This window comes from Electrophorus electricus, chromosome 6 (assembly GCF_041902795.1).
Source record: "Electrophorus electricus isolate QZ-2024a chromosome 6, ASM4190279v1, whole genome shotgun sequence".
In the NCBI taxonomy this organism is placed as follows: domain Eukaryota; kingdom Metazoa; phylum Chordata; class Actinopteri; order Gymnotiformes; family Gymnotidae; genus Electrophorus; species Electrophorus electricus.
The window spans coordinates 27,762,139-27,787,055 of NC_137502.1; the positions used below are offsets into that span (position 1 = coordinate 27,762,139).

Genomic DNA, 24,917 nt, shown 5'->3' on the forward strand with positions numbered 1-24,917 from the left:
AAACACATCTCAGAATTAATGTTTTACTTTCCAGGGATATTCAGGAACAGGTGGGTTTTGGTCTGTGGTTTTGTGAGCAGGTTTAACAAATGAGTCTTAAGGGGGACTACACTACACATTTTCTTTTGTTTTCTCAGCAGGATATGCGTGAAAGATCAGACAGATCTTAAACAAGAAATCAGCAGTGAAAGCAGCTTTCATGCAGGTTGTCAAGCACTGTAACTGGTCAAATTGGTCTTTGCATGAAAAACTGCATGACAATTAACCTACACCAGTAATCTCCATGGATACTGGTCTAAAGACCTGGTCTAATGATTCTACATTTTTTCACACTGCCCCTTGACTTCCAAGACATGCAAGGTCAGTATTGTTACTTTTTTGGCATAGCCTATAAATCTACTTCATAAAATAATTCACTAATTCAGACTATTCCACGTAAATCATAGAACCTTATTTTATTTTTTATTTTTTCAAAATTGATGATTTGAAAATGGGATAACACAAAGTGAGAAGGGACATTACATTCTTGGGTTTGAATTACAGACACCTGCGTAAATTATAAACAGGTTCCTGGACTTTTAAAGCCATAATAATACAACTTTGTGTAACTATCCAACTCTCTGAACTACAGAGGCCACAAGCCCTGCCTTCAAAGCTCCTACAGTTTCAACGCTCTTGATTGATGGGTTGAGTGGTGAGTGGGAGGGCTGAAGTCCTCATTCGCTGCTCCACGTGTCAATCTTATACGCTCACTGTGTTTCCTGTGTTCCCGCCCTTGAGGTGAAAAAGTGAAGCGCTGAAGAGCTGACGCGCCTTGCGCGGGTATATGCTTGGGTCTCACAGGGGAAAAGAGGACGACAGACATCGTGTTAAAACTGAGGCGGTTCGTTAAGGTAAGAGCTGGCTCGATTTAGTGCGTTTTGTTGTCAAGATTACTGCCCTGTACGTACGATATTTTCACGTTTTGTTGTGTCCGTAGCTGGTTAGCAAGCGAAGCTTCGGTGATTAGCGTTAATGATCCCACAGACTTATCGCTGAGACGGTAGCGTATGGTATCATATCAGACAACTAACCTATATTAGGTTAGCTAAATCGGGTCAATCCTTACATAAACTAGCTACTGACCCGTTGTTTTTCCATTCCGCACAAAGTTTGATAATCGGTTGTCGGTAAGTGATTACAACATCAGAACTGGCTAGCAAGTGTATCCACTTAATCCTACTGATGACTCGTATCGGTGGTCTTGTTTTGCGTACACCTAGCGTTAGCGCTAGCTAGTTATTCTACCGACCTGCATAGTTAGAGCTATGGACACTAAATGCAAACATGTGATATAGCTACGTAGATACGAACTAATTATTAAACCGGATTCGGCGCCTCCCTTTAATATACAGTTTCCATTAGCTAAGTTAACTACTAGATATGAACAATCTGGGCTCAAGTTTTGTTGAGGGTAGCTAAAATACCTTGGTGAGGATGTTTGCCTAGCTAGCTAGCTACTATATATTAGGTTAGAATACATCTAGGATTTGGGTTGGAACAGTATCAGAGGAGGAAATATTTCAAGCTATAACCCTAGCATACTTTATCTTAGAATGCATCTATCTCGTTAAGAAAGTGCTAGATAGTTCTAATTATGTAGTTAACTAGGTAAGTTAGCTAACTTTTATGTCAGTGTCTGGCGTTATTCTTGCAGTATGCTGATTTGGGAACGATACATATAGAAGCCCTTTACGTAACTGGAACCTAAGACCCTCTTCAGGTTTAGTCTTGTTTGGTGACCTCCGACGCGTCCGCGAATAAATGGGATTATATCATTAAAATCGTGCTACGGCTTTTGTCCAAGACGCAGGTCCATAGCTAGATTAGCTAAATACTTAAGTAAATTATCTTACTATCCGTGTCTACATCTCATATATTAGCTAACCTGGGTACTTACTATCCGTGTCTACATCTCATTCTGAAGCACACGCCGCATACTGTCAGCCTTTACCTGGATACTGCCCTAACAGTCAGAACGGTTACCATAGCGTTGCTGTATATACACTGCACGATAAAATAGTATAACTGCTGAATTAAATGTTCAGCAACTATTGAGTGTTTTGACGTATAAAGCCTCGAGCGTCTCATTTCCATGTAGCACCGCTGTCCTCTTACCGTACTGGTGCTTTAAGCTCAGTGTGTCTGCTTGTATGAAATAATGCTGCTTCAAGTTTAAAGGGTGCGGTCCACGACGGAGAAGAATGACTGCAAACTGTGTTGTGCATCAGTAACTGACGGATATTGCTGATTCCAGAAATTTTTTGAGAATGCGTGTAGTGTAATATATTACACCGTCGAACCGGTTTATCAAGGGTATTAGTTTTTCTAATCTTTACTCTTCTACGCTTTAATTGAACGGCCGCATTCTAACTGCAGATGCAGATATAGTTAGGATGGTAAAGTCATTTTTATTGGGCTGCGGCTAATTTTTTCAACTGGCGATTTTCGATTTCCCCCCCTGTTGAATATCGCAGTAACAGAATAAATACGTGTTTATATTGTTCATTGTGCAGCTCCACCCCACCCAAGATCTTTTTGAGGGTGGTGACGTAATTCCGTTTTAGAACGCCTCATCTGTCCAGTTGAGTCTGAGTCGTTGCGTAAATGGCGTCTAAAATGCCTAATTAAATACAAACAAATATATTTTTCTTCTTTATCAGACTTTAGAGTGGTATTGGTAGATCTGGTTTGTGCATACTTTTGATTTGAATGAAAGTCATTTATACTTTATACTTTTCCCTCCTAAAAAACTCCATTAGACACATTGTGACTATCGAGACTAGTTAATAAAACCAAATCTGTTTTCATACTGCATTATAAAGAGCACTGATTTGTTTTCTGCGTTAAGGGCAACTACTGATTATTTCTGTAATATTCTGTCAGATGTTGTGAATGATTATCTGAATAATCTCAGAACTATAATTTATAAAACTAGTTTTGGTGTCAGCATTTCAGCTTTTTTTAAAGAATGATCTTTGATGAATCCCAGCAGCCTTTACTAAATAATTCTGTTGTACTTGTTTGGGTCATCACTAAAACCTGTTGTACTCTGCTCCTCACGTAAAAATAATGCTAGCATTCGTAGAGATAATATGTAAACACAATTTCCATCACTCCCCACATCTAACTCTGTTAGCCGAAGCAAGGACCAGCTCATGGGTTGAGTATAAACCTTGAACCAACATTCTTTACCTTCACATCACATTAGGTTTTTTTTTTTTTTTTTTTAAAGGTTAAACAAATGGATTTATCTAATATGAATAGCAATTAATCTGAAACTTTATAAATCCCATAAGTTTTTAAGTCACTGAAAGTGGTAAGTATACCTTGTAGCAGGTACAGCGTCTACCAGTATCATTTTACCTGTTTCTGTCACTGTTATGAAAAAATAGAATTCTCCTTTAAGACAATGAGGCTGTGCTTTTGTGTCAGGTGTAGGAAGATCTGCAAGTTATTGTAACCATTGCTTCAAAACTATCTGTGTCTTGAACGGGGCTGGGTGCTTATCCATTACCAAACACAAAGGAAGGTAAATCTATGCAAACATACTTCCAGAGGGATACTAGGACACAAGTTGTTTTTGCTTCTTGAAATGACTCCTGAAAAAGCACAGTAAAGATCATCAACTGTCTCATAATAGCACTGGGCGCTGCTCCTTACACAGTGAACATCTCTAAGAAATGCACACACTCGTCTGGGTTTCATAATGCTGGTCTCCCTGCATCTCATTCAACTCACTCTTGCTCTCCTTTCTTCTCCTTTTCTCTCTCTTTTCTCCATCTTTTTCTGCCCCAGCTCATACTCTCAAGGAGGAAGTTGGGCAGTGGATCTCAGTGTTGTCACCTAAGGGGTCTTGGCACAAACTATATTTAACCATTTTTTCTGGTCTTAGCTGCCTCATCTGCAAGTCATCAGCCCCCCACCGGTCCATATCAGCCCATAACAGGAGCATATTTTAATTAGTTCAGCTAGTCCACATAGACTATACAGTGTAAATGCCTCGTTTACAGGGCACAGTGGCACTGTCAGAGGTGTGCAGATAAAATGTTTAGGGCTTGAATGAGTCATCATTGCTGTTGATTTCTGTAGATAATGTTGATTTTGTCACTATCTCATTGTCACTATCGACGAAAACACTACCAGTGTTGATCAGAAGCTGCGTACTTGTCTGGATTTTTGTGGAATGCATTTTCTCAGGGCCTGAAACATTTCCTCCTCTCTGCTACTGTTCTCTTTATATTGCTTTCTTTCACCTTGGTTTGTTCCTTAATTAATCATTAGGGTTTTCTGTAGAGGGAAACAAAGCCTGTCTGGTTGTCATAAACGGTGGAGCATTTCATTAATGTTTTAAAAACCACTGTAACAAAACTTGATGCTGTCAAAAGTCAATGCATTAGTCTGAATTAAATGTGTGAACATACTCCAAATGTTGGTGTGTGTCCAGTGCATTTCCAAAAAAGAGGAAGACATTAACCTTTAGCAGACATATTTTGCATAGAAGGCACAAAAAACCTGAATTGATTAATTAATTGATTCAGCCTTTTAAATGCTCTCTTCCAGTAAAGGATCTGAAATTCAGAAAGAAATGGGTACAGTTTATTTGGAAGATTCAGACAATCCCATCCAAACTTCCAAATAAAACTCTGGTTTGCAGTAGCCATTTTACAGAACACTGAAAATTTTATTTTAAAAAGGGTTTTGCCACAAAACCTATATTGAAGCCTGGCACTGTTCCATCCTTTTATCCTGGGGACAAAATGTTGGTCAACTGGTTTGTTTATTTTTCTTGTGTTTTATATGTTGACTGTACAACAGATTTGCATTGTGCTACATGATGTTGGACAACACTAGCCTGCCAAGTTACACAATGATTCATGTCAAATGACAAGAGGATTTATATGGCTTAGGGGATGTTGATGGAGAAAGCTAGGGCTAACATCACTCAAAGATGGTTGTCAGATAGCTAAGCTGCTGAGTTAGCTGCTAGTTATATTCATTATGATAATTCTGACAGTACGTCACATGACCTTGGGGTTATTCATGAAGAAAACATGTCTCAGTAAAGGTTGTCCTCATAAGATGCTAGTATAGCATTAGCAAGATAACAACATTAGCTAGTTCAAGTGACTCACACATGGGGAAACGTTTACTGTTCAGGTTTTCTGCCAGAATACACGTCACCCTGATATGGTGATATTCATGATTGGTAGATAAGTAGCTGTCAAAGGCATTCTCTTCCTCTGGGGAATTCTCTTTTGAAGTGTGCATGTCATGTCACTGTATATATAATTCCTGCACACTGTAGAGTATACTGTGTGTAGACTGTATATTAGTTATGAACTAGATGCCTTTCTCCAGTGACTTTCTAGAAAGTATTTCTGCCTAACAGCACTTCTGCATGTTTATTGTTACAAGGTAGCTAACTTGTCAAGAGCTGGCAGTTGGGACCAGGTTTGTCTAACATCAGCAACATATCATTAGCATTTTAGCTGTTTTAATAATGTAGTCAATCTGAAGGCTCATATTATCTGTTACTGTTATGTTTCTACATCATCTTCTGCAACTGGAAACCCCTTTTAAAAAGGCACTTAACTATGGAAAGCATCCTGCTCATACCTTCAGCATGTTAAAGATTCAGTCAATTTCTACCTAGTTCTTTTCAGTATTGAAATTTTGTAGAGTAAAAAAAGTGTCATCATTGATACTCACCTGTTTGTTTTATCTTGGTAAGTAATTTTGAATGTTAGACACCCCAGTTGTTTTGTTGTGGGTTCAGAATAGACTACTTTTTTAGACTTCATATAGCTCATCTGGAAATGCAGATAAGTATTATTAATATTGAATGATATTGGTGGGGGGGGGGAGGGAATATCAAGATATTTGGCAATATCACCTAGGCTTATATTGAAGGTAGATAAAGACCTGATAAATACAACAGTTCTCCATGTCTGGTGATCTAACATCTACAAAAACTTTCTGACTAGCTTTTATCATCATCTTTTTATCATTTTTATGTCATTTTTTCAGTGTTACCAGTGATGCTCATGTTTCATGACAGTCATCAGTATTACTTCAAAAAGAATAATACATTACAACTTACTAATTGCATGTCTTGCTAGCAAATAGCAGCAGTAATAACTGTTAACTCTTTGTAATGCATCACCCACAAGACTAGTTATCAGAATCCTTGATGTCTTCAAAACGATTGTTTAGTTAATCTTTGAATTGGATACATTTTGTAAATTATTGCCTGAAATACTAACTAGACAGCTACATCTGTTTTGTACATCTTACATCTTAATAAGAGCACCAACCCCTGTGGCTGAAGCATTCTCTATCCACTGCTTTCCCCTGGCTGCAGTCAGTCTGTAGTCAGTCTCTCCAGCTCTGAGCCACTTGAAGGCTGTTAACATGTCAGATGTCTTAGTTGTCTCACTTCCACCATTTGCGAAAGCTGGCTGCAGGTGTATTTTGGCAAGCTGTGAAATGTATCCTGTATTTGTGGAAAGAACTCTGGTCACTTTTAATCAAACAATATGATTTTATTATGCACACAGTTCAGCTTGTATACAACTCGGCACAATATTGGCGTGAGCTAGTAAAATGGAAATAGATGAGGGCATTCTGGCAGTAATATGTGCTTGTTTTTCTTTAGGGTGGGTTTTGTTTTGTTTATTTTTCTCTCATCATATCCTCTTCTATCTGACTTATGCGGAACATTTTTGACCATTTTGCTCTGTTAGATTACGCATGTTTGGGTGCAAAAGGGTTCTTGTTCTTACTAACATTTCTGCATTGAAATTAACCCTAACCATAACCCAGTATTCAAATGCTTCATGCTTGGCTGACTAAAGTGTCAACACTGTCTAGAGTAACTTTGTTCCATGCCCTTGAACCTAATCACCCATCGTGAATTCTGTGAGAAATCTGGGCTTGGTCCATGTTTACAGATGAAACCAGGTAAAACCGATGAGAGCTAGTTTGATGGTTTGAACACAGCATACATCCTTCAGCCGCACATTTATTACCGATAGAACATTACTTCTGTGCAGTGCTGTGTGTCTGTGCCTGTTTCCCTATGAGTGCTTTGTAGTTTTTGCATGTATAAGTGATGTACTCTGACCAGTGCCCTTCGAGATGGGCGGTGGGGGTTGGTTGTTGTTTAATGATTATTTATGAGAACCGACTATTCAAAAATTGATTTGGGTAATAAATTGACTAATTACACTAATTACACTGTTCAGTCTACTAGAATGGTTACATGCATCTTTGTTCCAAAAACATGTTATTGTTCTTGTATAGTACATCTTTTAACATGATTAGTTGTTATAATAAAACTTTAGCAAGATTATTTGTCATAATAAAACCATTAACATGATTAGATGTCAGGTTTGCCAGAGGTGAGCACTGGTTCTTAGCTACAGCCATGAACTCCACACTTGTAGTAGCTACATTGTTTGGTTTAACCATCACAAAGGAAAATGCAGGTCGTGAACCAGAATCTTCAGTTGGACCACACAAATTTGGATCTACCTTTTCCATTAGCAGTAATATACTAAAATCCTGCATCCAACTGCTCACGGTTTTTGAAGCAGTCCTCTGTTGAAGTGCCAGGGGCACAGTACGATGATTGGAACAGTGGTAAAAATGAATTTCAACCACTGACTTCTTTGTGGTTCTACTGTTGGCAAAGCATATAAAAATGATTTCCTCTCACAGTGTAGAACACGGCATCTACATGGCTATAAAACTGGACAAATTCTTTCCGTCTCCTGTACTTACTGTTTGTTGGTCTGCTGAGCTTGCAGATAGGCAGGAGAAAAGGAAAAATGTTCAGATCTTGCATCATTGTGTTACAAAAAATGGCTGAGGCCTTTCAGGCAGCTGAGAGCATTTTCTTAGGGAGAGTTGGTCACTTCTGTGTACTTTAGGCTTTGTAACTTTGAAGACTGTTTAAATGCACAAAAAGCTATATCACCCACTATACACATTATGTATGCCAACCCCGGTCCATTACGCCTTCACTAGACTACTGGCATTGTGTTGCTATTGTGTATTCCAGCAGATGTAGCCTTTTCTTGGTATCTGACAAACTCACGTTCATTCACCAGACAGTCAGATAATGTATGATTCATCACTCCAGAGAATACATTTCCACAGCTCCAGAGTCCAGTGGTAGTGTGCTTTACACCACGCCAGCTGACTCTTGGCATTATGTGTAGTGATCTTAGATTTGTGTGCAGCTGCTCAGCCATGGAATCTCATTTCATGAAGCTCAGTGGAACAGTGAGTTAGTATGCAGTCATCAATACTATTTGCTATTGATTTTACTTGACAATGCAATAAACTAGGTAACATTAGGAAGCATGCTTCATGTTGGCTTTTTAGGTCAACGAAAATGCCAGTTGGTTATATGGAGTTAGTGGTCTACACAAGATTAGCTTGGTATTCAGCTGTCGCTGTCTCTGTCTCAGACAAACAAAACATAATCATGTATTTTTGTTGAAGTGTGTATTGTCTTAACACTTGGAGGGAAAGTGCACTCATTGCATTCTTCTACCAGCATTGTCATCTATGCCAACATTTGTTTCCTTCATTTTTAATGGTGAAAGCTATGGCAAATCACAAGCTAATGGCAAATAGCACTCTCAGATGCGCCAGGCTTGGAGTAGGGATTTAATTTTTCTTCCCCCTGAAGTTGCATATCTTGGGTGTGTGCACATGTTCTATGACGTTACCTGGTTCCAAAGTGCAGCTGTCAGAGTTGCCTGTTGACTGTATCAAAACGTTCATCCTTTAGTTTATATGTGCAGAGAGAAGGATTAGACCCCACTCTTACTTTGAAATTGACTGGATCTCCCCTTTTCTGTTCTTTTTTAAAAAAAATTTATTGGGTCTTTTTGCTTTCTTTCTTTGTTTCTCACTTGTCCTCCTTCAGTGTCATAATAGCCAGGGTCATTTTGGGGTCAGAGGATTGAGATGGGAAAGCAGTGTTGCAATCCGAAGTTCTAGCACATGGTCAGAGGTCATATGGAAGGTGGGTGGGGTGGGCTTCAAAATGGAGAACATCTGTCAGATGTATCTTGGAAAAATGACCTAATTCTTGGCAAAGAACCACTCGTTGGAGAAACACTGAAGATTGTCATGGTTAAAAATATAATATTTAATCATCCCTTTTTGTAAGGTTTCCTGTTTAACATCTAAATCTTAATACCAGTAAGTAATTCATATTGCGTGGCGTGTGCATATGCATAGAGACCTTGGCAGGGTGTTATTAGCTGTACTGATTGCTAGTAAGACCAGTTCACATGTTAATATTTATTGCATAACTGTGTCTGGCTGCAGTAACCATAGTTACAGGCTGCATTCTTATGTGCTGCTCTTCTGACACACACTTGGATTTTGGGGTTTTCTTTTAGCTTCCTTTCTTCTTCTTCAGCATGCAACAGCCTTTGTTTTTTTTTTGTTTTTTTTTTTCTTTTCTTTTTTTTCTTTTTTGTTTTTTTTACAAACCTCAGGCTTGTCCCATGACCTGTCTCCAAACACACACCACACTGGCTCAACTGGGTGTTCCAATCATGTCCTGATAGCTCATACCCCTCCCCCCCCAAACACACACACACTGACTCTGGGTGCTCTAATAATGCATTAGTCATGTTTTTCCTTCCCATTCTGAACTCATGATGTGAAGGCACTTATTGTAATGCTGCTTGCCTGATAATGTCAGGCGTGCACCAACAATGGCTTAAGTTGGTCATTTACTGAGTTTTTTCCTTGTCCCTCTATGTGCATCTGTGTATAGAGGTCCTGAATCACACAGAGAGAACTGCTTTGCTGTAGCTGCACCCTGGAAGGTCGGAAATATGGCGCTCTCGTTTAAGAAGGACCTGGAGAAGTACAAAGAGATTGATGAGGATGAGATCCTCAACAAACTGTCTGAGGAGGAGCTCAAACAGCTGGAGAGTGCCCTGGAGGAGATGGACCCTGAGGTAAGGATGCATGTTAACCTTACCTAACCCTGCTAGGGTTAGGGTGTGAGTGAGTGAGTGTGTTGTCTAATCCTCATTGGGTAAGGGTTAGGGTGTGAGTGAGTGTGTTGTCTGTCTATGGTTGGGTTAGAGTGAATGTGTTGTCTAAATGTGTACACTGGGCCTTGTAATTGGCAAGTCTGTTGTCATCCAGTGCTAAGTTACAACCCTAAATCCAGCAAAAAATTCCTGGACCAGATACTGGGAGAAACATTTTTAAAAGAAACCGGTCTGATACTAACATATACTGACACAGTCCATCTTGGAAATAACATGGCAGCAGCCCACTGTAGGTCACGTGATGACTGCCAGGTTAGTTTTAACACAGTTTATGTATAGCTGTAGAGTTTAACTGTAGAGGTTTCTTCACATTAACAATTAAAACTGTTATGTACAAATGCAAACATGCATGCACTTGTACACATAATGACCATCATTGCAACTATGTACTTTTGATAACCTCTTACCCCACACTGGGTTATTGGCCTTCTAGTCAGTTCATTTAAATGAAACAAACTAGTGTCTTAGCACTGTTCACCTCCATGGTCCAAGACTAGCAGGGACTTACTTATTAATCTGTTAAACCATCTACATAGCTCACAGCCAAACTGGAAACTAAAGGAAGTTCAGGTTTGAGGAAAGGAGAACGTGTGTAAGTGTGTGTGCGCACGTGTTTTTCACACCTAGCAGAGTGCCAATCTCAAAGGTAGTTCAATTGTTCTATTTGGCTAGTTTGTAAGATAAGATAATATTAATTAGCTAATGCTTTAAAGCAAGCTAAAAATATTCTTTAAATGATAGCTGAAGTTGTATAAGTCTTTACTTAGCCAAGCTGCACTGCTAGCTATGGACTTCTGCATTCCGTAAACGAACATATTGCTACTCACTTTGTTGAGCAGGTTTTTAGATATGTGATTTGACATGTGCGCTGTGCAATTGCCCTGTCAGAATAGCAGCATCTGATCTTAGGACAGCAGTTTCTGATCCAGTTCCATGCATTGCTGAGCATGTTGTTGTGTTCAATGACTACTCAGTAGACTACTTGTCGTATCTTGCATGCATACTCCTAAATTAAGATTCAGCTTGCCTTTTTAAAAGAATGAGCAAATGTGATCATTTTACTTGTAGAATATTGTAATCCTTCCTGTCCCTATAGTACATTACTTTGACACATGCTTGCCTGTCAGGGATCCTATAGAGAGAAATGTAGCCCTGGACAGATTCTTTTCTAGATCTGGGTGAATCTGCAGCACACCTTAAGTAGAGGAGGCCAGAGGAAGCCAACCTACAACAGCAAATAGGAAAAAGACATTAGTCATTGAACATTATGTGTACTTGTAGTGGAATAATTAATGGCCATGAAAAACAAGGATACATAAATTATAAATGCGACTGCTGAGTAAAGGTACTAATTGTCCTATACCCGTAGTGGTATGCTACTACCAATTAAGGGAGACACACACATATATATAAATGGAGAGAAGAAAAAAGGCAAGTTTAGTTTTATCATGTCAGCAGTTTGCCTTCTAGCCATGTCAGCCCTGGATTTGTGGTAGCCCAGATTGTACACTGGTGCTGTTTACCCTGAGTTTATCTTGAACTCAAGCTTGCAGATGTCACTTATATTTAATGTCATAAACCTTTTCTGTTTGTAAAATAAAACCCCATTTTCACCAGAGTCCCTTTCAGAGCCTTTCTTGCTAGACCTTTGGGAGGGCCTACTCTCGTTAACCCGTGTAGGATTGGGATGTCGTTAAGCTGTGTAGGATTGGGGTTGTTTTTGATAGAGAAACAGATATGGGTGCAACCTCTAAAACAGCACTTTGTTAGACTATTGGATAATTTGAGAACCTCTCCTTGCCCAGTAAAAAATACAGAGAATACAAATAAGTACTTATCCTTAATGCAGGATGTCCACCTTGTTTGTGTCGGTAACAAATTTCCCTGAATTTCAGTAATCATACAGATTTTGGCTATAGAAGGAAGTGATGTCTCTAACATCACTCTACCCATTATAGCCAGTACCCATTTTGAAAGAGGTTTGAAAAGAGGCTGTTACATGCATATCACTTATATAATGAAGCAAAGGTCCTGTCTTGTTTGTTTTTTGTAAACAACTGCATATTTGTTTATAAGCAAACCAGAACACAAGCTTTCCCAGAGGTTTTTATGTTGACAAGCATCTGCTGTTTGGGAATGTAGCAACAGAATGGAGGAACAAACCCCTAAAGGAAGATTTGATCATCCCTTGGATTAGGGTTTTAGAGGGTGTGGTTCAGATTTGCTGTAACTGAGTTTGATTTAAGGGTGTGCTGTTGAACCCAAAGCGATTTTGTTCACCAGAATGCAGCACCAGGCTGAAGCTTGCGGATCCTCCAGTCCAGCTTTGTAGCACACCTCCCTGGAGGACCATGCAGTTGAACAGTTTTTGCTCTGGAGTGCTGTGCCGGTACAGTACAGAGCTGGGTCAGGGGGCTCAGGCCCTATACATGTACCCTATACTGTGCAGAAATCTCAACTGTGAGCAAGAACTTGTACTAAACAGTGCAAGCCACAGCGTAGAGGAGCCCAGTCATTCTGCATATAGAGCTGAAACCTGAATCCTGAGAGATATCAGTCATCATATCATTTTTACATGTCTTAACTCAAATCTGATGAGCAGCTATGAGTAGCAGCTCTTGTTTCATGCTAGTGGCTGATGTGGGCTATAGATCTGTTGCATATCTGCTATAGATATATATATAAATAAAAATCTGTTCTTTCTATACCTGCACAATACAACTCTGAGGATTATACTGGGACAGTAAACATGATTGATTGCTTAGACTCCTAGCACTCATCTATATTCTTGTCGCTTTTATCCAGAATGCCTTGCTCCCTGCGGGCTTGAGGCAAAAAGATCAGACGTCAAAGAGGGCGACCGGGCCATTTGACCGGGAGAAACTGCTGAAGTTCTTGGAGAAAGAGGCTCTGGAGCACAAAGACAGAGAAGACTATGTCCCCTTCACCGGAGAGAAGAAAGGTAAGAAATCACTGCCAGAAAATGTTTGTGTGTTTTTATCTTAAAGGGATTGTGTGATCGAGCAACACGTCCGTGGATAGCAGTGAATGACAGCTGGGTTTACCAGATATTGTGCCATCATATCTGACTTCATTCTGTTTCATTCAGTGTTAGCCATGTTGCTTGAATGCTAACATGCTAACAACAAAATATTTTCAACTGTGAAAGGAAACTGATCTGATACCTTCACAAATCCAGACACGCAGCACATGTGATAACCAGGTTAGTTTGAGCAGGTCATATAACAGCCAGGCTACTTTGAGCAGTTTCTACACCACTGCAGAGTTCAGCTTTAGTGTTTTCTTCTATTAACAATTAAAAGCTATTGCGTTCAAATGCAAATATCCAGCAGCTCACACGTGTGATTTCCACTGATATCATTTTGATAACTCAGAGGGGGGGGCGAAAGGTCTTGTAGTGAGAGCATTTAAATGAGAAAATGGCGTTTTTCTAACTACACCTTTTGCTACTATAGCCGCCATAAACGGTGATTTGTTACTCTGTTCTTTAAAAAAAAAAAACCCAAAAAAAACACCCAATGATTCCAGCTTGACCTTGAAGTAAATGAAATTTACTGCTGGGGAAAGGTGGAAGAGCAGCAGAAACCAGACAGAAACCGAGCCGTAGAGGAGAAAGAATAACCAAATTAATCAACTACTAGCCTTCTCTCAATTCCCTAAATTCTTCTCTATATTCAAGTTAATTACTTTATGGCTTTAGTATATTCAAACCGCATTAAAAAAATGGGGGGGCTGCTGATTTCTGTTTGCCTGCTGAGTTTTAAGGTAGACTTGATATTTTGAATTTAAAAAAGCCTTCTGCACTTCTGCATTCTAGCAGACCAGCAGTTGTAGGCTGGTTCTGGTGTATGTTTACCCTTCTTGGAGTGAGTGCTAAACCAGGCCTCTCTCTGTAGGAGTGTTTCAGCAAAGACACAATGGCTTTGTGAGAAACAGGAAGTGTTGGTATTCTGCTGGGATTGAGCCTCCAGAGAGACAGCAGTGGTCCATGGAGAATGGCAGGGAAGAGGACAACGGGAGAGTCCTTATCTGTGCCAAGTCTTTCTGGTCTGCACCACAATGCCTGCTGCATATCTTGTTCTCCTCTTACTGTGCTGCTGCCTGTTTCCATAGTGATGGCCGCCAGGGTCACCAGACAAGGCCCACAGGGGGCGTTACTGATGCCAGTTATTCTTGATGGCAGTGTGGAACTGTGGTATAGAACCCTGGCCAAGTTTGTTGTTGCAATATTTACAGTCAGCACTGCACAGAAACCAAGTCAGACAGAGATTGTTGGGTCTTCTGGGTAAGTTCCCACACTGAGTCTTAAGGAGGATTTGTGAAGCTGTCTGTCCTTAATTCCCCGTTAGGAATTACTTCACTCGGCATGTCTGTTTTTGGGACTGCAGCAACTTTAACATTTTTATTTATTTATTTATTTTTTTAACCTAAAACCACAAGAGAAACACTCTGAGCACTAAAGTGTGCACTGCTTAGCTTGCTTGATGCTTGCTTGACATCCAGGCTTTGCCTGCCTTTGCACGTCCAATGCTAGCCCGGGGTCAGGGCTACAGTCGGGGTTCCCAGGCTCAGGGTTGGGGTCGGGGTTCCTAACCCTAATGCTTGTCCTCTGGCAATGTATAGGCTTGGATCCTGCACTAGTTAGTTATTTCCCTGTGTTAGTGTTTGGGTTAGAACGAAAATCAACGATCTGTGGTGCTGTCTGACCTTCAAGGATTCTAGCTGTTCAGGGAGCATTTATTAGCAGTGTCTTTTTTTTTTTTTTTTTTTTTTTTTTTTTTTAACTTTGTTTGCTGTAACGTGGCAAATAAATACCAGTGCTACTTGGAGGGTTTTGTTCAGCCTGTGCTATGAAGATGTTATGCAAGTGCAGTATTGAATGTAGGGAAGGCTCATTTCACTTCTCTGAGTCTCTCGGCACCATTTGCTTACGTTGGGGTCCTGCATGGGTCCTGCTGAGTTTGGCTCGTCTTCTCAGTGCCTAAGCGGATAGGCTGCTCTAGTCTCCAGGGGTCGGAACAGGAAGCGTGAGGGGTGATCAGGCAGGGTCAGCCAAGGTTAACCATGAAGGAGAGCTGTGCCCTTGAAACGCCCCCTCTGGGTCACTGTGGCAGCATGCCAAGTTCTGCTGGCCATGGACACAGAGGCCAGATTGTCCAGGGGTCACTTTGTGGTGTAGTGCTGGAGACATTCAGTGCTGGAAACATGCTTGAGGCAAACTCTCAGATTGGAAGGCATGTAGGGTTTCACTAAAGCTATCTCTCCTCTGTCTTCCTTGTGTGCTGCTTCGGTGTGCCTTTGGTTCACCATGTCCCAGTTCAGCTTGGTAGGTTAGTGGTGTGGCTCATGCTTTCTGCACCCTCTCATACCCAGAAGCGCACCCAGAACTCCCGGTCTTTTACAGCAGCCGTTCTGTAGTTGTGAAACTGGCAGTGCCTGGCTCATCCAAAAGTGTCTGGACCCACTGACCTGCACACCAGACCTACAGGGTGCTTCTACCAGGTCTGCCTGGTAAGAGACTGGGCAGATGTGAGGGTGGGTCACAAACTTGCTTTTGCCAGGTGTTCAGGCCCGTGCACATGCTCCACCCTGCACCTGCAGTGCTGAATCTCTGCTCTCCCTGCTCTGGCCTTCCTCATACTCTCTGTAAACATGAGCTCACCCAGCAAGGGCCTAACCCTGCTGCAAATGAGGCGCTGCCCTCAGAAGAATAAAACCTGTAATTGAAAACATCTCTTCTTACCACCACTGAAGTAGAAAGTGCTGGATTACCTCACCCTGAATGACTCATTCTCGCCAGACATATCATAGAATGGTATTTGTGTTACTGTGTGCATATGGGTTTCCTGGGTCTGTTTTTTTCTGAATTCTTTTTGTTCTGCATTTATGATTAGTGTGTGTGTGTGTGTGTGTGTGTGTGTGTGTGTGTGTGTGTGTGTGTGTGTGTGTGTGTGTGTGTGTGTGTGTGTGGGCGGGCACAGCATCAAACCTCTTGGATTTTCTCAGTGGGGATCCTTATCTCCAAGGAAAAGATCTGTTTTTGAATTACAGTGTCAGTTGCAGAATTTGTGTGTGGGTGTGATTTGTGTGTGTTGGCGTGAACTGGGACAACATATTCTAACTGAGTGCTAGACACTAAAGTATGAGTCCTCAGTAGAGATAAGCTTGTCCTAGGAGTGGACAGACTGAACCTAGGAGAACAGAGAGTGAGTTAATGTGTGCTAAGTTTCTAAAGACTATTTGATGCATCAGTAACCAGGTATATTGGTATTACTGGATAACAATATTCAATCATTTCAATTTAATTTAATCTTTAACTATGTGCAGTGGTATAAAAGCATGACTGGTTATGCAGAACAATCCAAGGAAAGTCTAGTATATCAGGTCTGTCTCAAGTGTGCTCTTGCTCTTGTGAAGAGCAGAAGGTTCGGGATTCAGGCTTCTGTGTCACTTATATATTTCTCATTTTTAGCTGCTTCAGTCAATATATATTTATCTTTTTTTAATCTGCAACTGAAACCAAAATAGAATAAGGTGAGAGAAACTGAAGGTGTGTTTGAGGGATTGTGTATACGTGTGCAAGCGTGTGTGTGTGTGTGTGTGTGTGTGTGTGTGTGTGTGTGTGTGTGTGTGTGTGTGTGTGTGTGTGTGTGTGTGTGTGTGTGTGTGTGTGTGTGTGTGTGTGTGTGTGTGTGTGTGTGTGATTAAGACTGATGAGTGCTTGCTTTCTAATTGGATACACTCGTGCAGTTCTTGGGCTGCTATGGAAACATTGTCAGAGGAAAGCATATGCAGGGCTCTCTGGGCCCAGATTCAGACCTGCTGTAATGGAACAGCCTGTTAGGCTCAAGCTTGTCAGAATGAGGCTTACTGGCCCATGTGACTCCAGCTCCGCTAGCACTCACTACATTTTTCCTGTAAAATTCACTCGTTCTCAGATTGAAGGAAACTGTTAGCAAGGATTTGTTTTGAGATTTCTTGTAATATAGTGACATTCATTTCAGATCATTTTGTCACCTAATGAGGTTTTGGGCTTAAGATTGTTGTGCTCACACACACACACACACACACAGACACACACACACACACACACACACACACAGAATTCGTCAATCACATGCTTTCTTGTCCTAAATAGTGCCAATTAGTTAACCCAGCATGCTGTTCAGGGCAATAGAAAGCCATGGTCGTTGTTTATAAACACTGTGAGATCATCTGAATGGGTTGACTAGAATTTCAGCCCTTAATATTATACTTGCACGCAATTTTCCCTTTCAAACAGCTGTCAAACACATTGACTACTTCAGTACATTTCCTGTGTTTTTGCTATTGCGATTATAATAGCATATCTAATAGTCAAATAGCTGTAGTTGCATCTGGATGAGATTAAGTTGTTAGCCATTAGAGTAGTTAGGCAGGCACACATGTTCATGATGGGTGTTGGGTTAGTGGTGACTGCACACAAATTCCAGCTGGCAGTTTTATATTTAAAATCTCCTTTTTTTTTTATACACAAGCACATACAGAGACACATACAGCTTGTCTGTAGGAATCAAAAAGAGGTGGCAAGGAAGACCAAGTCTGTGTATGAAAGCATAGCCTGTCTGGGTGACCTGGATGCCCTCATGTTTCTCCAGGAAAGGTGTGGGTACCTAAAAAGCAGCCACTTGAGATGCGTCAGGAGGAAGCTACGACTCTTGACCCGGAACTAGAAGAGGCCTTGTCCAGTGCTACTGACACGGAGCTGTGTGACCTTGCAGGTGAGGGATGGTGAGACTGGATGAAACAGAACAAGAGAACTCTCAGCATCTGTAAGGAAACTGCTACCATTCTCCTGCTGCCTGATTACAGTAGTCTGAACTACCTTGACTCTGCCGCGGACTCTTCACCATCCAGTTTGTCTCCAGTCACACTGCAGCAGTCAGACTGGGTTAGGGTTAAGGATTAAGGGTTAGGGTTACCCCTAATCCCATCAGACTGGGTTAGGAGTTAAGGATTAAGGGTTAGGGTTACCCCTAATCCCATCAGACTGGGTTAGGAGTTAAGGATTAAGGGTTAGGGTTACCCCTAATCCCATCAGACTGGGTTAGGGTTAAGTATTAAGGGTTAGGGTTACCCCTAATCCCATCAGACTGGGTTAGGAGTTAAGGATTAAGGGTTAGGGTTACCCCTAATCCCATCAGACTGGGTTAGGGTTAAGGATTAAGGGTTAGGGTTACCCCTAATCCCATCAGACTGGGTTAGGAGTTAAGGATTAAGGGTTAGGGTTACCCCTAATCCCATCAGACTGGGTTAGGAGTTAAGGATTAAGGGTTAGGGTTACCCCTAATCCCATCAGACTGGGTTAGGGTTAAGTATTAAGGGTTAGGGTTACCCCTAATCCCATCAGACTGGGTTAGGAGTTAAGGATTAAGGGTTAGGGTTACCCCTAATCCCATCAGACTGGGTTAGGGTTAAGGATTAAGGGTTAGGGTTACCCCTAATCCCATCAGACTGGGTTAGGGTTAAGGATTAAGGGTTAGGGTTACCCCTAATCCCATCAGACTGGGTTAGGAGTTAAGGATTAAGGGTTAGGGTTACCCCTAATACCATCAGACTGGGTTAGGAGTTAAGGATTAAGGGTTAGGGTTACCCCTAATCCCATCAGACTGGGTTAGGGTTAAGGATTAAGGGTTAGGGTTACCCCTAATCCCATCAGACTGGGTTAGGGTTAAGGATTAAGGGTTAGGGTTACCCCTAATCCCATCAGACTGGGTTAGGAGTTAAGGATTAAGGGTTAGGGTTACCCCTAATCCCATCAGACTGGGTTAGGGTTAAGGATTAAGGGTTAGGGTTACCCCTAATCCCATTAGACTGGGTTAGGAGTTAAGGTTAAGGGCTAGGATTATCCCTTCCCACTCTGACTGGGTTAGGGTTAGGAGTTATGGCTATGGGTGAGATTTAGGCCTTGAGGTTAAGGGTTAGGGTTACCCCCAACTCATGCCATTCATTTTTTTTTTTTTTTTTTTTTTTTAATAATCTACTCTCAATATGCAATGACTTTTGTCTACCTCTAAAATGTATTTTGATTCTTGGCTATATTACCAAGGTCAACTGGGCAGGAGGCATTATATTGAGCAATAATGTCTTAATCCAACCAAATCTCGATGGCTAAAACCCCAGTGTCACCACACAATGTCTTGCCTGAATATAAAACATGCCTAGTGATTTACCATTTCAGTTTGTCTTAAACAGCAGTTTCATTTATTTTACATTTACCTGGCAATTTGGCCCAAAGTTGTAGGAATGTGTTAGCTGGTATAAAATCCATGAGCTGTTGAGCCAAAGCAGAATTCTCCAGCTGCTTGGGCTACCAGCAACACTTGTGATCTATATGTGGCTTTTGCTGTTGGTTATTGTATGACCTCCCATTTTTCCTTCAACATAAAAATATTTAGATAATTGATGTAGACATGGGTGTGTTCCATATTTGTAATTCGAAAGTCAGAAAGAGGCTTAGGTATGAACAGGCAAGCTATATTTAATGAATTACACATTTCATCAAAGTTAAAGTTCAATTTATTTTCATAATTGAATTTATTTAGTGCTTTTTACAACAACTTAGTAACAAATCAGCTTTACAGATGACAGCGTTACAAATATCCAAGTCCAAGTTTTTGATTGATTGCTTTACAGTGCTTTTCTCCGACTGTGTCTTAAGAGTGATGTTGCATTTCTTGTCTTTGTAGCTATTCTTGGCGTGAACACACTTGTGACTACCACACAAATCTATGATGGCACCAGTGACAAAGACAGCTACAACAGTATGTATCAGCTCTGCTACTACTGAGGGCAGGGTGGTATTTTTCTTTCTGCATTGTTACCAAGCCTTTGCATTTCTACAGTGTGAAGTAGGTTAACTTTTTTTTTAACAAATTCAAAGTTACCAATAACTCTACAAGCAATTGTTGATAATAGGCTGGGGTGGGGCTAGACTCTCTGCACAAAGTGGGTGGGGCTAGACTCTGCAAAAATGGGCCCCTCTATGGGCTTTCCTGATGATGTCATTTTAAATTAAAAAAAAAATAGCTGAGGTATCCTGTCATTTTCTATCGTATACAATTCAAACAGACACAGTGGTATACATCACTACTAGACCTGATCACACATCCATACGAAGTGACACAGACAGCAGCAGAGATGCAGCAAACCAGACTTAAAACAGCAGATAATCTAGCTAATGTCCTGACTGATACTCACCAGTTGAATACTGTTATAGTTTAGAGTAGTCCGCTTTCCAGAACAAAATAATTAAAACAGGTTAGCTAATAAACTTTGTACACACAGCCCCTTTTAAAAACTACTAGCAGTAACTTTGCATTGATCTATTTTACGATCATAGTTGATCTGAAAAGGTGATGAGCAAGATGAGAAGTTGGATGTAAGAGAGTGAAATTAAGATTCATTTTTCTTCATTTTTGTCTCTCATGTCTTAATGCACCAGATTTGCATATTCTTTCTTAACCTTTAACTCCATAGACTGCACACACAGACTATATCTAGCTAGATTTAAAAAACAGTTAATGTTAGTGACTTGTTCACTCACATGGCATTCTGCGAACTAATCACGATCACTGTGTCAGTCAGACTCAGACATCTGATGTTGCCAACCATCCCAAAAATAATGTAATAGTGCCCCCCACTGGGTCTGGCCTTGGGTGGCCACACCCCTTATGATAAAGGAGCTCTCAGCTCAGTCCATTTGACCCCTCCAGCTGCACTTTTGTACAGCCTCAGCTCAAAGTCCATCAGCTGTAGGTACTCCACTTGAGTGTGCTGATTGCTCCACCCAAGTGCTTTGGGAGTTGGAATAGCCTGTTGGGTAGCAGGCAGGCCCGAATGTCTGGTAAAGAACCCAGCATAAAATATCTGGCTGCGGCTTCCTCTCTTGGAGCTGCTGGGGTTGGGTTTAGCTTCTATCCTGAGACAGGCTCATTGGGTTGTCTTTTTTAGCTGCATTTTTAAATGTCAAACATCATCCTGTTTATTTATTTTTAAAAGTAACACAGTGCATTTTTTGTTTTAGATGTAATTAAGGGGGAAAAAGTGAAACCTGTTTTTGATGAGCCACCCAACCCCACTAATGTGGATGAGACGTTGCAAAGAGTAAAGGCCAACGACCCAATGCTCACTGAAGTCAACCTTAACAACCTTAAGGTACTGCCTCAGCCCCTATGAGTCTTCGGGGTAGATGTAATATACCCCCTCATCTTTCCCAGCCTTAGATAATCAATTCAAGCCTCTCCAGAGGTGGACTGCTATTGCTGACACATCTTTACAACCCAAGCAACATTTAAGCAACCACATTCTTTGGTTCCATCTTCTAGAACATTCCCATCCCTACTTTGAGAGACTTTGCCAAAGCCATGGAGAAGAACACGCACGTGAAGAAGTTCAGTCTGGCAGCCACACGTAGCAACGATCCCATTGCAGTGGTGAGTAAGGCCACTTTCACCAATCACACTCATGATCAGTGCTTTAAAACTTGTAGCCTATCTGAGCATGAGGGAAACGCAAATGTGCTTCAGTACTCCTAACCTGTGTTAGAAGAAGATTGAGCTGTTTTCATCGTGTGTCCATGTGGTCTGCCTGTGTGCATACTGTAGGCTTTTGCGGATATGTTGAGGGAAAACGCTGCGCTGAGAAGTTTGAATCTGGAGTCAAATTTCATCACCAGCACTGGAGTGCAAGCGCTTGTTGAGGCCCTTCGGGACAACGACGTGCTCACTGAGATCAAGATCGATAACCAGGTTCACTCTCACTGATGCCTCACTGGCTGGCAAAAAAAAAATAGCACATGTTTTATAAAAGCACTACTGTGTTTTTTGTATTTATAAGTCTTCCTGTGACAGTTCCTGTGGGGATGTGTGTATGGGTGTGCGATTAATGGGATTTAAAGTTTATATGCTGTGTGTGTGTGTGGTCTCAGAGGCAGCAACTGGGTACCTCAGTGGAGATGGAGATTGCTAAGATGCTGGAGGCCAACACCAGTATAGTGAAGTTTGGATACCACTTCACTCAGCAGGGACCAAGGGCCCGAGCTGCAGCCGCCATCACCAAGAACAATGACCTAGGTAGCTCACTCACTCACTGGCTTTTACTGAAAGAACTTTGCAGAAATATATACACATTTACACATGGGCTCCCAGAACTGTATATAAATGTATTACTATTGCACCTTAATTTGATTTTTTAGAAAAAAAACTGGGACAGAAAGGAATGGTGTGTGTATGCATCTGTGTGTGGAAGGAGAGAGAGCATAGTTGCTAGTTGTGGGAGGGTGTGGGGGTTTGTGCCTGTGTAGGGTAATTTTAGTGGTCTCTGGTGATGACACATTTCCTGTGCTGGATTGCTGAGTTTTTGTGCTATTCCCACTAGAGGATCTCCACCCAGCCCAATCCCCTGTTATAAAGCATTGGGACATTAGAACCTCACACACAGGTCCCACACTAGAGCGTCTGTAGAAATGGGGAAACTAGACATTCCACTGGTTCTCCAAAGACTCTCATTGTGTGGTTCACATGTGTATTATTGCTTTTTTGGTTTTTTTTCCTCTCTCCCTTCTTGCCTTTTTGATGCCTCTTTTAATCTCATGAGTGACTTGAGTTGCCATTTTCTGTTTTCTCCTTGTTTCTCTCCCTATGCTGTTGGAGTTTTGTTGTCATCCTTCTTTGCAGTTATCTTAACCTGGATCTCTGCTCATCCTCTCACTTCAGTAACTCAGCTGTAAAATGGGCTTGAACTTCAATGCCAATGGCGTTGCCTACATCTTTCTTTCTCTCTCTCTCTCTCACATGTGGGAAAGAGATAGCGTAAGGCTACATCCTTCTTTTTTCCAAGGTCATTTGTTTCTTCTTATTCTGTGTGGCACTGTGTTCAACTTTGACCTCTTACCTTTTTAAGCATGTGTGCTAATATCTGATCTTTAAGCATGTGTGCTAACAAAGCCTCAGAAACGTTTAAAATATGTAGACCTTCACTATGATCAACTTCTCTGAAAACAACTTCAGTGAGTAGAAGCAATGTTTCAGAGCACTCCCTAAATGTAGTTGGAGTGCAAAGCACATGAGTTCGTTCTATCTCTCTCTCTCTCTCTCTCTCTCTCATATCCCCATTATTATACTCCTGCATTACCATACAGGGAAGTTTTCCTTAATTGCTATATAACAAACAGGCTAATTTCTACCTAGGCTACGTTATAAGGAGCAATAGCCAAGTTTAGAATTCTGAGTTTGTTTGGTCTGTTTTAAACGTTTCACATTACCTGTGTTTCATTGCCTGTGATCACAGTATGTGTTTGCCCAGGGGCATTTCTTTTTTTGATAACTCACTGTCAGCATATGTGAATTGTTCATGACTCACCTGCTTTGTGTGTGTGTGTGTGTGTGTGTGTCAGAATCTTATGCTGCCCTTATCTGGCCATGACCCAGAAATTACCTAACCAGACTTAGTGTGTGTGTGTGTGTGTGTGTATATATAATCTCAATATCATAGTTCTAAAACTAGTTCATTTAAAATAAATGTCTATATTTATTTCATAAGGGGCATTGTATAGATGAATTGGCCCTGCGTATTGTTCAGTTTTTACTGTGATTAGTTTAAAAAAACATTCAAATGAGAGCTGAGGTGAAGGGCTGCGTGTGCTGCTCCATTAAGGTCCCTAATTGGCCCAGTCGCGTTAAACAGCCTCTCTGTTCTCCCCAGCATGTGCCAGAGACTGGGGACCCAGAAAACACTGAGAAACTCAACACCATTCGAATACACTCAATGATCACTGACATTATTTTTCTATCTCTTTCCTCCTTCATCTTTTCCCTCCTCCCTCCCTCTGTCTGGCAGTGCGACAGAGGCGTATAGAGCGGGATGTGTAGAAGATTCTCTCATTCTCTCTCCTGCTCACTCTCTCCATCTCTCCTGATGATCTCCAGAGTCTTGTGCCAAATGCCCAGAGGAAGTGAGACGTCATACCCCGTTCTACCCTCCACAAGGGACACAACTGGAAATTTTGTCCTCTACACATTTTAGCTCTCAACCACCTTTTGGTTATATTGTTTGTTTGTTTTTATGTTTAGAATTTTTACAGCTGTAAATCTTTTTCTGTAGTCATTTAATTTGTCTTTTTGTTTTGTTCTCTTGGCACAAGTGAGATGTTTTTGTAAAAAAAAAAATAATAATTTTTTTTTGCTTTTTGGCCATGCTAAAGACCACAGTTGTGTGTTGTATTCAATGAGCTCCTTCCCAACACTCCAAACACCATGTCAGTGATGGTGTTTATAACAGGAATCAAACAAATGCCAGTCTAGCAACAATAGAATAGACAGGAGCTCAGTGGAGACTAAAGGTTTTCTCTGAGGTGTGTGTGTGTGTGTGTGTGTGTGTGAGAGAGAGAGAGAGTGTTGCAAAGACGTTTAATATCATCTGTGGGCATGACCACTAGAAAACTGAAATGGTTGCTTCACATGCTGGAAGGAGGGGCACACTAGTTGTGCTTTTTGCCCTAACATGATTCACTATAAGACCTTACGTGCGTGTGTGAGAGAGCTGTTTATGAAGCAGGTTTTATAGTTGTTCTACAACAGGGGTGCTGATGTTGAAATAAACACTGGAATACACTATCCACTCCACTTCCAAGACCAAAGGGCAAACTATTTTTCTTTTTCTCTTTCACACACATGCACGTACTCTGCTGTGGGCATCAGTGATGCATCAGAGAGGCAGAAATGAATA

The 24,917-nt window shown here is 41.1% G+C and overlaps 1 protein-coding gene across 2 annotated transcripts in view; it reads left to right on the forward strand.

Annotated features, from left to right (window-relative positions):
- The first annotated feature begins 754 nt into the window (after positions 1-754).
- The window catches only part of tmod2 (tropomodulin 2), a 25,563-nt gene continuing 1,400 nt past the window's right edge, over positions 755-24,917 (forward strand). The window contains exons 1-11 of one of the 2 annotated variants that reach the window (XR_003412206.3): positions 755-893; positions 9,845-10,031; positions 12,936-13,092; positions 17,789-17,911; positions 19,880-19,954; positions 21,217-21,347; positions 21,518-21,625; positions 21,797-21,940; positions 22,120-22,264; positions 22,868-23,030; positions 24,030-24,917. The exon at positions 24,030-24,917 is cut by the window's right edge and continues 1,400 nt beyond it. Coding sequence is in view for 1 of the 2 variants with exons in the window: in XM_027032098.3 (XP_026887899.2) it covers positions 9,906-10,031; positions 12,936-13,092; positions 17,789-17,911; positions 19,880-19,954; positions 21,217-21,347; positions 21,518-21,625; positions 21,797-21,940; positions 22,120-22,264; positions 24,030-24,061 (1,041 nt within the window). In the remaining variant the exon portion in view is untranslated. The remainder of the gene's footprint in view (positions 894-9,844; positions 10,032-12,935; positions 13,093-17,788; positions 17,912-19,879; positions 19,955-21,216; positions 21,348-21,517; positions 21,626-21,796; positions 21,941-22,119; positions 22,265-22,867; positions 23,031-24,029) is intronic. The other variant, XM_027032098.3, reaches the window with a different exon arrangement.